This window comes from Dermacentor variabilis, chromosome 2 (genome assembly GCF_050947875.1).
Source record: "Dermacentor variabilis isolate Ectoservices chromosome 2, ASM5094787v1, whole genome shotgun sequence".
Classification (NCBI taxonomy): Eukaryota; Metazoa; Arthropoda; class Arachnida; order Ixodida; family Ixodidae; genus Dermacentor; species Dermacentor variabilis.
This window is the reverse complement of record NC_134569.1, coordinates 66,796,209-66,809,167: the sequence shown is the minus strand read 5'-3', so window position 1 is coordinate 66,809,167 and position 12,959 is coordinate 66,796,209. Positions and strand designations below refer to the sequence as shown.

At 42.7% G+C, this 12,959-nt stretch overlaps 2 protein-coding genes across 4 annotated transcripts in view; one reads left to right on the top strand and one right to left on the bottom strand.

Annotated features, from left to right (window-relative positions):
- LOC142572028 (myogenesis-regulating glycosidase-like) overlaps window positions 1-7,131 on the bottom strand; it is a 30,347-nt gene extending 23,216 nt beyond the window's left edge. The window contains exons 1-2 of one of the 2 annotated variants that reach the window (XM_075680826.1): window positions 6,516-7,131; window positions 1,619-1,922 (exon numbers count right to left, since the gene is read on the bottom strand). In XM_075680826.1, the coding sequence (XP_075536941.1) occupies window positions 1,619-1,922; window positions 6,516-6,520 (309 nt within the window). In that variant the 5' untranslated portion in view covers window positions 6,521-7,131. Of the gene's footprint in view, window positions 1-1,618; window positions 1,923-6,068; window positions 6,250-6,515 lie in introns of those variants that run through there. The other variant, XM_075680825.1, reaches the window with a different exon arrangement.
- Window positions 7,132-7,291: 160 nt separating this feature from the next.
- On the top strand, window positions 7,292-9,576 carry RpL24-like (ribosomal protein L24-like). 2 transcript variants are annotated; one of them, XM_075680835.1, is made up of 4 exons: window positions 7,292-7,450; window positions 7,552-7,738; window positions 7,809-7,872; window positions 9,266-9,576. In XM_075680835.1, exons 1-4 carry the CDS (start codon window positions 7,370-7,372, stop codon window positions 9,426-9,428), a joined length of 495 nt encoding a protein of 164 aa, XP_075536950.1. In that variant the 5' UTR covers window positions 7,292-7,369; the 3' UTR covers window positions 9,429-9,576. The 2 variants fall into 2 exon arrangements, with proteins under 2 accessions (XP_075536950.1, XP_075536951.1); XM_075680836.1 differs by having other exon boundaries at window positions 7,313-7,450; window positions 7,533-7,738.
- The last annotated feature ends 3,383 nt before the right edge of the window (window positions 9,577-12,959 follow it).

Here is a 12,959-nt window from a genome sequence, read left to right as displayed (position 1 = left end):
AGGCAATTAACTGTGCCAAGCATTATGCTAAACGACCTATACTACAGAATGCAATCTTTATACCAAATTTGAGCAAAAACAGTGCAGTGGTGAGTGCAAAATCTTTATGCAGGACCCTGTATATATACACACATGGGTGGGGTTCAGAAGGCTGGTCCCCCCTTCCTGGAAAAAGAAAAACTTTCCACCTATGCTTCAGAGCTTAGTTTCATTTTCTGCTCATACACAACAATGCCAAGGCTGATTCAGAATTTATAACAGTCAAGCTTAGGGAATTTATTAATAGAGCTACTTGTATGCTTCGAATTGACAAGAACAAAGGGTGTAAGAATGCGAGTTTCCGCTTTGTCTTCAAACTGGCTGCTACAACAGCAAGTGTCTGGCGAGACAATCTCTTTGTCAATTCTCTGTTTGTAAACATAATCGTGCAACTGCTTTCACTGTCTGCAACCTGGACATGAAAATTCTTGCGCAGAGCTGATGTTGCTGATTTAGCAGGATAACAAGCCACATTTCTTGTGCAGCTGCCAGCATCAGTGCCTGGGTTTGGGGTACTAAAGCTCAAGGCCTGTCTTTACATCCCAAAACTGCATTTCAGCATGGTTATGCTGCCTAAGGCTGGATAGAACATGCCCAATTAAGAATGTCTAGTCACATTAACCATAGTGGCATCACTTGGTCATGCTACCTTTTTGGTTTATGCTCTAGCTGTGGCCTCTGATAACTGTGGTTTGCACTTTCAAATTCACAGTTTTATACGTGAGCACTATGTGATCACAGGGTGCTGTAATGATTCACCAAGATACATGAGCGACATGACATGTGGGTCAGTGCACTGCGACAGAAGAATGTCATGACAATTATAAAAAGTACTTAGGTAGGTCATACTTTGCTCCATGACATCTGGTCATGACATGTGGTCATGATGTTTACTATTCTTATTCTTTCCTCAGCTATGTCAACCAATTCTAAAAGGCACAGGAGGCCAGTTCCCAAGCCCCAATCAGAATTTGATTGAGGCAGGCCTCAACACTTGCTTGTTGGGGTGCCAGCAATGTCAGTAATATATGACATGCCTGCACTCCAATGTTAGTACCCACAGGTTGAACAAAGGGTCAGCCAGGTAAGCTTTACAGATCTTTCCTGACATGTTTTTGGTTGCATGAAGCTAGCTTGAACAAAGGGTCAGCCAGATAAGCTTTACACATCTTTCCTGACATGTTTTTGGTTGCATTAAACTAGCTTGAACAAAGGGTCAGCCAAGTAAGCCTTACACAAGTTTCTTGACATGTTTCTGTTTGCATTAAACTATACTCACAAACCATTTTAACCATTTTAACCATATTTTCAACCTTTTTCACCATCACTAATAGCAATCCTCATAGCATCATGACAGGAAATGCAAAGTGCGAACAGATGATTCAAAGGATAACACATAAAGACAGCACGAGCATTCTCTTTTTGCAATGACTGAACCTTTGTTACTACCCTCATCGCACCATTTGCTGCAACTATTTAAAGTTGATGCAATAGTAAAACACAGAACATGTCCCCTGTGTGCATGTTCTTCTTTACACTCTTACCTATCTGCACTGAACAGTGCCTTATCGCCACACACCTTATTGGCAAATCCAGAGCGTTTGGGCTCTTCCTTGCGCTGTGCAAGATGCGTGGCACCAACAGCCTTGGGCGGCCGCACGGTGCTCCATGTGGTGTCATCAAGGTTGAGCTTGAGGGCTGGCACACCCGAGAGACGACGCGCCAGCCCTGGCGTAGACGGTGGTGTGTCCCGTGGAGTGGTGTTCTGCGAGGTAGCAGCTGTCGCTGGTTGGCTGTTGGCCTCCTGCTCTAAAGAGGGCCCTGCCACGCTTGCAAGTGGCAGCAGGTCCTCAGTGCTGGCAGCACCTAATGCCTCTGGGAGGCTGGTCAAAACAAAGCCAGTGACGTGGTCAGCGCATAAAAAAACAAGAATTATTTAAATGATGTGGCTTAACGCCTGGAAACAGCACAGTGGGTTGGATTAATTTTAGATCCCCTGTAATTCTTTAATGTGCACACAAAGCACTGTGAACAAGCACTTTTGCACCCTGTCCCCATCAAAATATAACTGCCATAGTTGGGAATCAAACCAACGACCTCTTTACCAGAAGTGCAAAACCCTAGCTACTAAGTTACCACGGTGAGAAATGAAAATGATAAATTTCTTCTGTGCCAAAGTGACACATTGTGCGAGCGGTTTCGACACTTTCAGCACTCAGAATCCTTGATCATCATCACAGAAGCAACTGAGAAATCTTATCCAATGTTTTCTTTTTCTTTAATATAAAAGGATGCACAAGAAATAAACAGGATATAGTCATAACAAACAAAGCACATGGAATGCCTGTAGTTGCCATGTGTAAAACTATATCTGCTTTTCATACATGAGCTGCATTCAGAAATCAAAAACAAGGGTCACAGCCCAGGGAAATAAAGCCCACCGATAACATATTCAGTAATAGATAGTCAAATTGGGGAAGTTCTTTAACATCTCTCTCTCTCTCTCTCTCTCTCTTTTTCTTTCGCAAGCACCTGAGCCAGTGCATAAGACATAGGTCTAAGCAAAGATATGTTGCTGTGAGTGCTTCATCAAATATGTCTCACTATTTCAATAAAAGGCACTCATCAATGGTGCATCCACACAGTGGTCCCTCAAAGCCTCCCGAGCAGACTTGTACGTGATGAGTTACATGTAATTAATTACTTGTACTCAATTACACATCTTGGCAATTCGGTAATTTAATGATTGCTTTGTTTACTCGGTAACACTGTCTGTAATTCAGTTACTTTGTTCAGTAACTAATTACATGTAACCAGTAACATTATTGACGAGAGTAAGCTGTAACAGACAATGCAGCTTTAAGAAGCTGAATTTGGCAAGAACTACAGCAGAACGCCCGAGACCCTGCCATGCAGCAGTCTCTCAAATGTGCATGTTCAGGCAGGCAAACCAGGGGGTTCAGTATTTGTTTCCTCATCGAACCGGTGCTGGCATGGCTCGATAGTGAATGCCACTAAGGATGTTAATGCTAGTAAATCACATTCAGATTATTTTTTCAGCCTTTTCAGCCCAACAAGGAGTGCCTTCTCCAAGTCCCAACAACAAGAAAGCGCTACACATCATGGAGGATCCAGATGCTGAGTAACTACAATCTTGTGTACAAGATCTGTATATGTTGCAGCACCGCTTTACTCCCTAGCTCACACATCGAGCGAATTGGCTAACCTCCCTCTGTTTCCATCTCATTTTACTCCCCGAGCGAGTTTTAGTGTCACTGCTAATGTCTGTATCTATGCGATTCTAAAAAAAGTTAGGAGGAAAGGAACATAGAAGTAATTGATTACTAATTAATAATCCCTCAATTACTCTTGTGGGGCAGTAAATTGGTAACTGTAATCAATTACAATTTCAAATAAGGCAATTTTAATGTGTTGGTTTTTTTCTGTAATGTGTACAAGTCTGCTCCTGAGCACCTTCAAAGCACACTTGAGTCTCAAGGACACAGTTTAAGTAATACTGGTTCTGCCACGGTAAACGATTGTGGAATAATTCTGACCACATGCAGTTTTTCAACATGCATTAATATTGCAATTGACAGGTATTTTGGCAGTTCACAAACATTGGAATGCAGCCACTGCAGCATGGAATTGAACCTATGACCTCACACTCAGCTGCAAATACAACACACATTGTATTAATGTGACAAGAGACTAAAAAAAAGGAAAAGAAGAAAAAGAACACTTTGTGATTTCGCAGATGATCTATTGACTAATCTAAGTCTGCAACAACTTTCCTACTTGTTTTCCAACCATGCACTTTAGCCCCCGCCCTTAAAAAAATAATAAGTTGTGCAGCTTTACAAAAATGACATTTTGTCCCCATAACTCCAGAATGAGTTAAAAAGTTTTTCAAGAAACAGTTAAAAAACAGGAAGACGGCAGCGTGGATGAGGGAGTGAATGTGGGTAGCTGATACTCTAGTTGAGATTAAGAGGGAGAAATGAAGTTGGGCAGGCCATGCAGTGTGCAGAATTGATAACCACTGGTCTATTAGAGTTACAGAATCGGTGCCAAGGGAAGGGATTACGCAGTAGAGGATGACAGAGAACTAGGTTGTGTGATGAAGTTAAAAAATTTGCAGGCACACCGTGGGGTCAGCAGATGTAATGGAGGTGCAATTGGAGATCACTAAGAGAGGTTTTTGTCCTGCAAAGGACATAAAATGGGCTGATGATGATGATTATGCTATAAGGCTTTAATGTAAAACAATAATATATACAAGGGAGCCAACAGTAAGCATATGTTGTGTCTTCCTACTAAGAATTTTTCAAGCCTGTTTCAACACGGCACTAGTACTAGTGCTCAGGTGTTTCTGGCAAAAGTATGTGTTCAAACTGTCGGGTAGCACTGGCTACTTATTTACTAGAGCCAAACAAGCTTTACGAACTATGATGAAAAGCAACACCACACTTTTTTGTCATAATAGATTGCTTAAACAGGGCATTTGATGTTTACAAAAAATGCTGACATCAATTTATTATCACCTTGTCCTTCATACTAACTCCAGATTTTAGGAATTCAATATTGAATCTTTCGCATCTTAAACATAAGTACTAATCTATGGTTCCATTCTGTCTGTCTTGTACGCCAACATGGTAAGCTCTGTACATGCTCACACGCTTCTAACAGTGAAGATTGTAACATTCATTAGACCATCGTCCTTGTTCATAAATTTAATATGTTATGCTCTTCTCATATGACACTGGGATTGATGCCTTCATGTTTAACTGAAATTCTGCACTTCTCCTGTATGTACTAACTCTTTTTACATGAGGCACTAAAGTCTTTCATTTTCTGCACCAAATAAGTGAGCCTAACCCAGCCCAAGCTAGTACTGTTCATAGGACAAGGTACACACATTGTCCTAAGGCATTACTTTATCAGTGCAAACACAATTTCAAGCACATTATTGAGTGCAGGGTGTGCATAAACCTTGTCTCAGCTTTAATTAACAACTAAATTTAGGTACAAGTGCTGTTATATATTAAGTCAGAAATTCAGAACCACTACTTTTTTTTTTCATCCTGCAAAGTGTAAATTTGTTGCTATATGCTTTGCTAGAAGAAGAGTTGGATGTTCTTGTCTCGTGAATACCAATGCTAATACAGAAAGTGAAAAAAGTTTGTGTTACTGGAACAAATGGTCCCTTCAATTAGCTTAGCACCATAATAACATCGTCAATGGGTTTCTGAAAAATCCTGCATTTCCAAATCATTGATAACAATATGAAATCACTCAACCTTAAATGTATATTAGCACTGCTATTTTAACATTCCAGCTGAGATTCGAAGGGTCTCTAAGTATATATACTGAACTATTTGCTTCCCTCAAACTCCTCTTCTATTTTTTCTTACTAAAGGAATTTGGCAGTGCTCGAGATTCATAGCATGTATGTTTTCTATAGCATTGAAAGAATATTGAAAATACTCAACCTTGGATGTCTTGATCAACCTGCCCCATGGCTAGGCTTCAAATTTTAAAAAGTAAGCTAGAGCTGTTTCATCAAGGTGCCACTCGCTCCCATTTTCATGAGGTTAAGCAAGCTCGTAAGATGTATGAAGACATGATTTGCAGACAACACAGATCTAGCTGAGCTGCACAAGCTATAGGAGGTAACAGAAACGATAGCAACACTTAAGGTATGTTCGGAACGTCGAACCCCTTGCCTGCAAGCGAGCGTCAAAAGAGCCAATGCGTTAGTAAATAACATGAGCGCTTAGCAAAAACAGGTTAAAAACGCGGGTGCGCCCTTGTGGTCACTACAACACATAACCTTTGTCGTCGCTCAAAATTCGCGTGCATAGATTACAAAGCCCACACGTATAGCGAAACAAGATTACTCGCAGTGGACCTTAGGATATTTGGCACTCTCTTTCCCCTCCCCCTTTCTTTTTCTTCTTAAGTATTAGAATAGCTCAACACAGCGCCCTAATGATAAGGGGGGAGATCTCCGCTCAGCGTTTACTGACCGTTGCAACTTCGCTCCGGCACGCCCATCTCTCTTTCTCCAACCAGTCATTTGCGCGTTCTGAGCCATCCGCCAAGACAGCGGTGCATGGAAACGTTCGACAAGCTCAATTCGCGAGGCGTCTCTCATGCGACAAAAAGAAAAACAAAACAGAGAAAAATGAAACTCAATACCACCTGCGCGGCACCTCTTGTGCAATTCTACTAACGCCCGATCCTTGGAACTGTCACCTCGAACAAGGCGCATGCGCGTGAAGACCGTGCAACCTTCAGCACGTCGCACAGCCACGCACAGCGCGCAATATTTTTGCAATGCCATGCGGGATCCGCTTTAATGTGCAACACCGGAGCTGCCCCGAATCCGTCAAAACATGCAACATGCGCCGCAGGTCGCGCAGTGCACAACGATCCGAAAGTAGCAATTTTATCAGCAGGGCAAGTCAACTCACCTCATCGTGTGCGCCGCTGCGACTACGCTTGTCAAGAGCTCGAAGTGGTCGAACCGTTCATTGACTGCCTCTTATCTGCAGCGGGAGAGAACTGACATTCTTGGCACGCAGCGTAAGGGATGCAGCACCGAGGAGTGACGCAGACAGCGACGACGGAAGCGGCGTCCTCGGAGCTGTCACTCCTCCACGCATGGATCGCCGCTTGCGCGACGCACCTGCACTCACAACAACAGCGACTCGGCGCACGGCCTTTGCCTTAGCTTGAGTAGCACGTCGCATACACAGGTTGGGGTAAACCCCCACTATCGGCGGCGGCGGCTTTCAGAAGCCATCACCGAAATGATAACAGCGACGCATGCTCACCGCTGACGCGTCATATTGTGCACTTGCACTAATGTCCTCTTGAACATGCTCGCGAAATGACAAAAACAACAATTTGTCCTTGGCAACCAAGCAAAAGCACTTAGATTCACATCGGTCCCAATGCTACAAGGATTCACCGAAACCCTTCCACACGCACGCAGCCGCCAATTAGATCGGATTGGATTTGTTAGCACGAAACAAAAGCCGTTATTGAATGTCCTTGTTAGTAGCCCTTACACGCAGCAAGTATCTTTCAATTTTAATACGTACATATTATCCAAATTACATTTAATAGACATTATTAGTAATTTATTACTGCTGCTGCAGTCGCAAAGTAAGTACTTGCATATGTACACAACTACTTTTGGCCTAGTTAGCACGTTGATTGAAATGGTAACAGCAACACTGTGCAATTCGCGCATGCGCATGGTGCGCACGTTGGAGTTTCTTTTCGCGTGTGCTGCAGGGTTGAACAGTAGAACACTAGCACAATGAGGATTGAAAAATGTTATTTCTGCTCGTCGCCTATATATCCGGGACACGGCATTCAATTTGTGCGGAATGACTGCAAGGTATGGCCACGAATCTATTGGCGTAAATTCACAATTTGTTGTCTTGTACGGTGTTCATGGCTAGACTAGCACACGTCACTAGGAACTATTTGCTTCCGCAGATTTTCAGATTCTGCAGATCGAAATGCCACAAGCTTTTCAAGAAGAAGCGCAACCCACGGAAGACCAGATGGACGAAGGCTTTCCGCAAGGCTGCTGGCAAAGAGCTGACAGTGGACCCATCTTTTGAATTCGAGAAGAGGCGCAACGTTCCGATTAAATACAACAGGGAGCTCTGGCAGAACACCGGTAAGATGACCGTGGTGTTATCCCGAAATTGCCAAGATTTTCACACCTTCGATGGTTTCTTTTCTTGCAGTTAAAGCTATCCAGCGGGTCGAAGAAATCAAGTCCAAAAGGCAGGGACACTACGTCATGAATAGGTCAGTGACTACTGCACGTGTTACCCAACACAAAAATACCGGGAGCCGTCGCACTTGCGTAACAGTAATTCTAGCGCACTCTACCTCAGTTTGGAGTCACTTGAGCCGGATTGTGGATCCGGCACACAAGTATTGCGGTTTCACGTGCACCGATCACGGCGGCTTCGGTTTTAGCATTTGCGAGCATCTAGAGTTGTTCTTGGCGTATACTTATTCAGTCTGCTTCGATCAAACAAAAAAGTAAGACAAACTAGAAACCGTTGTCTTGAAATGTTTGAACTCGTTCACTATCAAAAGAAAAAATAAGCAGTCACGCCGCGGTGACTTGTCTGACGATCAGTGCACGCCGCATTTGCGATTTTGCAGAGAAGTTGAACTTCCATACGTAAAAAAATCGCACGCAGGAAGGGGCTGACGGCACATTTGCGCGCATCTAGGGCGCAGGAAGTACTCCAGACCAGACAGAGCCCTGTCTGGTATACACTAGGGTTTATTGTACACGTGGCAGCAGACGAAACCGAGGAGAAAATCGTACACATAACACAACTTCCAGCTGCTTTACTTAAATCCAACAGCATCTATCAGGTGTGTAGCTGTTGGCAAAACTCTACAGACTCAAATGTTTCAAACTCCACCAACGCACAAGCTGTTGAATGTAAAGGTGACTTGATTGCATTGAAAAGCCGAACTAGCATCACCAGATTCCCTGTGTCCAGCTTGAAAATAACAAGCCGGAGCTTAATATCGCAACCAGCTGTGTGCTGGCTTAGTGTCTGTGGCTGAAGTCAAGGTCGCAAGTTTGATCCTGGCTGCAGCAGCTGCATTTGGATGGGGATGAAGTGCAAAAACGCCTGTGTACTTAGATTTAGATGCACATTAAAAAAACTGAGGTGGTCAGAATTCATCCAGTCTCCCATTACGTCATGCCTCACTATCAGATTATGGTTTTGGCACATAAGACCCCAGAATGTAAAATAGCAATGAGGTTTTTAAAATTAATGGCCAATGTCACTGGTGGATACATTGGCATGTTTGGCTTAAGTTGTGTTGGAACTTCACAACTTATGAGCACAGAGCCCTCAAACTGAAGCTCAGTCTGTTCATTCAACACAGTGCAGGTGACAAGGCCATTTCCAAGCCTTTCAGTTGCTTCTAGGCTGTCAACAATGGAGTACTCGCTGTTCATTTGTCTGCTATGACATCACTGATGCAAGCATCTGAGCATCCAATGACCTTTTACAAATTGAAGCCACATTTGTAGAGTTGATGTAGCATTCAAACTACAGTAGCCACCAAGCCTGCAAAAATATCCTTCATTCTCTTCATGCTGCAGACATACCTTGCACCCACTTCTGAAGTGACATTACAAAGTTTTTTTATGCATATCTTCCAGGTTGATGAAGGGCAAGGAGCTGGACAAACAGAGGGACATCAAGGAGGTCCAGCGAGACCTTTGCCTCATCAGATCTCCAGCAGCTACGCTCAAGAAGAAAGAGCAGGCAATTGTGGAAGTGATAGAAGAGCATTCAGACCAAGAGGAAATGGCAGTGGACTGAAGAATGTGTAGGGACGCTGTCGTCGTTGCAGCACATCCTACGCCCCTATAGCAGTGTTTAAGGGGGTGGTGGTTCCTCTTGGACTCACCAACAGAAGCCAAGCCTATGCTTCATTGTATTTACCAGCGAAAGAAAGCAGTGAATGCTAGTTGGGTGCATTTTCACTTGACAAATGATCGAAGCCTGCTTGAAATGCAGCCTTACCACTTGTCAATGTGGTAAGAAAACAAGGGCTGTTCACCAATTATTAAATTCTGCCCACTAACTTCAAACCTTAGTAATGCTTCAATGATGGCTAGTTGGTTGAATCACGGCTAGGTGCACTGATTTGTATCATAATGAAGAACAGGTTAGCAACAAGGTGACGCATTGTTTGTCACCTTGTTGCTAACCTGTGATCCGTTACACTACAAAGCAGTGTATCTATCCACGATGAACTAGAAACTTGGAGCTAGCTTGATTAAAATGGCATTACTCAAACCTAGTGTTTTGCTTTTGGACGTTAAAACCCACATTCAATTAATTGTGCTCACATTGCACTGCCTTCATATTTGTAGTAACAGATTATATCAGTGCTGCCTGTAAACTAGGAACATTGGCTCCTAGATGACCGATACGCAGCAGCACTGAAAGTAACTAGTGCTTTGTCTGTTCTTTTCAGCCTATGCAGGGATAACCTTACTTAAAAAACTAGGAATGGAGAAGCGACGAAGTGAACCTTGTAGATATAAAAGAAGTGTTTGAGGTTTATTAGCGTTTTTCAGTGACAGCACACTGCATTAAGATTCATGCAGTGATGAGCTGCTTAGATATTGCAAGTATATCGCAGTGCTGTCAAAAAAAAAAAAAGTACAATTGATGAGCAAGGCATGTTTATGCTATCCTGAAACAGTATCTGGTATATCTTTTTTTTTTACAAAACAAACTGCATCCATAGAAGCTTGTGCTTTCCCATGTGGTGCCTTGCATAATTTTGTTCACAGTGAAGAGATTATTGGATGGATTCATAAAAAAATGTCCATTCTAAATAAAGAAAAATTTGATGAAAGAACCATGAAAGCTAGCGCAATAAAATTTAGATAGAGAATGCAATGCTATAAATTATTTAATGTGTAATGGTGATGCCATAGGAAAATTTCGAAGTGTCCCTTGAAGCAGGGAAATTAAGTTTCACGGATTGGCGCTGTAAGCGAACTGCTTGACATTTCTGCTTGAAGAACTCTTTACACTTAGTCAGCCATTGAAAATATATTTCAAAAGTTTTGAGTGTGAAAATAATTGCAAGCGGTCATGCATTCTATGCAGCAAGCACAGCCGCATTTCTGCATTGAGCTAATAAGGAGGGTGCACGAGGACTATGTAAAAGTTTCATAGAAACAGGAAATGGCCTCCTTGCAGGAAACTACTCTGAAGATTTAACAAGGAGTGCACCAGGTGTTGCAGCCTTTTGTATCAAGGTGCACTTCGCTAGAATATTGAGGGTTATTCTGCAAGGTCGTGTAAGTCTGCCAGGAACATTTTCGATAGTCTGCTCATCGACACAGTTTGTACAGGTATTCTCTAGTTCAAAAGCCCCGAAAGTGCCTTAAAGAAAATATGTTAATATAAAATGGTGCGCATAATGCTAGAAGCAGAAATGAAGCACAACTGCATAAGTTAGTGCCGCCATCCTTACATGCAATCCTCGGGCTGAACGGAGCTATGAGTTCAGCCGTCTTGTGCAGAACTAAATACTTTGAAAGCCTACTTGCAGTATTTTGTGTATATTGATGAGATTTTTGCATCCCAAAGCTAGCACTGTAGACGGTGAGCTGTGAGTGACAATGGTGGAGGACTGGATTAATTTTGACCTTGCGAGTTTGTTTACCATGCATGTAACCAGCATGTTACACTGCAGAGTTCCTGGACACGGCAGCATCAAGGGCAACATGCTGGCAGATGAAACTGCCATCGATAGCAACAAAAGCCATTAACTCCTCTATAGCTGTCCCTGCCACAGAATTGATGCCTTTCCAACAGAAAAACCTTATGAACTGTTGGCAACACTTGTGGGGCACTGAAACATCTCATAAGCTGCATGTCGTTAAGCCACATTTAGGAAATTGGTGAAGCATAACAAATATGACATACTGAGGATTACATCTATTGACTTGGAATTGGCCACAAGTACTGCACACACTCAGACCTGTTGACTAGAAAGGATCCACCTGTATGATAATTGTGGGAAACTTGTTGCTGGAATGTAGTGAATTAGAAACTCACAGAAAAAAAGCACTTTACCATAGCGTCAGCAAATTCCACTCCACCCAGCAATTTTCCTTGGCAGTGACCTGCTCTTTGACATCATACCAGTTTTAGCATTTAAACGATGTTTGTTTACTGCATGTTATACACCCAAGTGATCCTCCGCAGCACGGCCTCTTAGCGGAGGCTGCTGCAGTGATTGTAGCATTTAGAGTACATGCTTCCCTGTACTTGCATATGAGGGCCTGGGTGAGGCATCAGTGCTACTTGAATACTCTTTTTTTGTTTTACAATCACTTTGCATCATAGGCGGAAAGTCTTTATTGTTCGGGGGGGGGGGAGGCAACCACCTTTGAATCTAGTGTCTCTCAGTGGTGTAGTCTTCCTTTGTGTAATTGTCTTATACTTGCATATCACTGTCACTGCTCCACCTATCCGGAGAAACTGCAGTCTCTTTTTTTTACTGCGAGTCCAAGCATAATAAGCGTTGCTATTAATTCTATATATTGCTATTGCTATACTATATTATGCTATTATATTATATTATGCTATTGCTATATTGCTATTGCTGTATTGCTATATTGCTATTAATTCTGATTTCGGGTGAATTCAGCTTGGTCTCATTTCGATTACTGATTGAACTATACAGGATGTCCTAACTATCATGCACCAAGATTTTACAAAAGAGCCATTGCATTACTCAAAGAAAACCTAGTGCATATTGTTTCCAGTACAGTGAAGTAGCCACCAGTAAATTTTTCGTTACTGAGATTTAGGTAATTGTAATCATCTAACTCGAGAAGTACTGCCCTAATTATCTGTCAATGAGGCATTTGCAGGCACCACCAAATGGCATCTAACTGCGGTATTTTCAGTGACATAGTGATAGCATACAATTTTTTTCAACTGGCAAACAGACCCCACAAGCTATGAAAAATACCACATGACTGCGCTCCCATTCACATCATAAAGCAACGCCCTCAAATAAGCTGATTGAGAGCAACAGCTTTGCCAGCCGCAAACCCGAAGAGGCAGCACATCAGCTTGATAATGGTACGAAACGAGCACCAACAGGAGGTTTTGCAGCTATTCCTTCCTCTCATTTCTACATCACACTTATTATTTGTCTCTCAAGGCCAACTGATCACATTGATAGCAAAAGCCCCTTGATAATCAGGCCAAAGTGCCGCTCTGACTACGCATGAAATGCAAAAAGCAATGGAACAAGCATAGAATGTTTCAATATTCCGGCTCTGCTTGCACCGCATTGAAAGAGTGCACATGCAG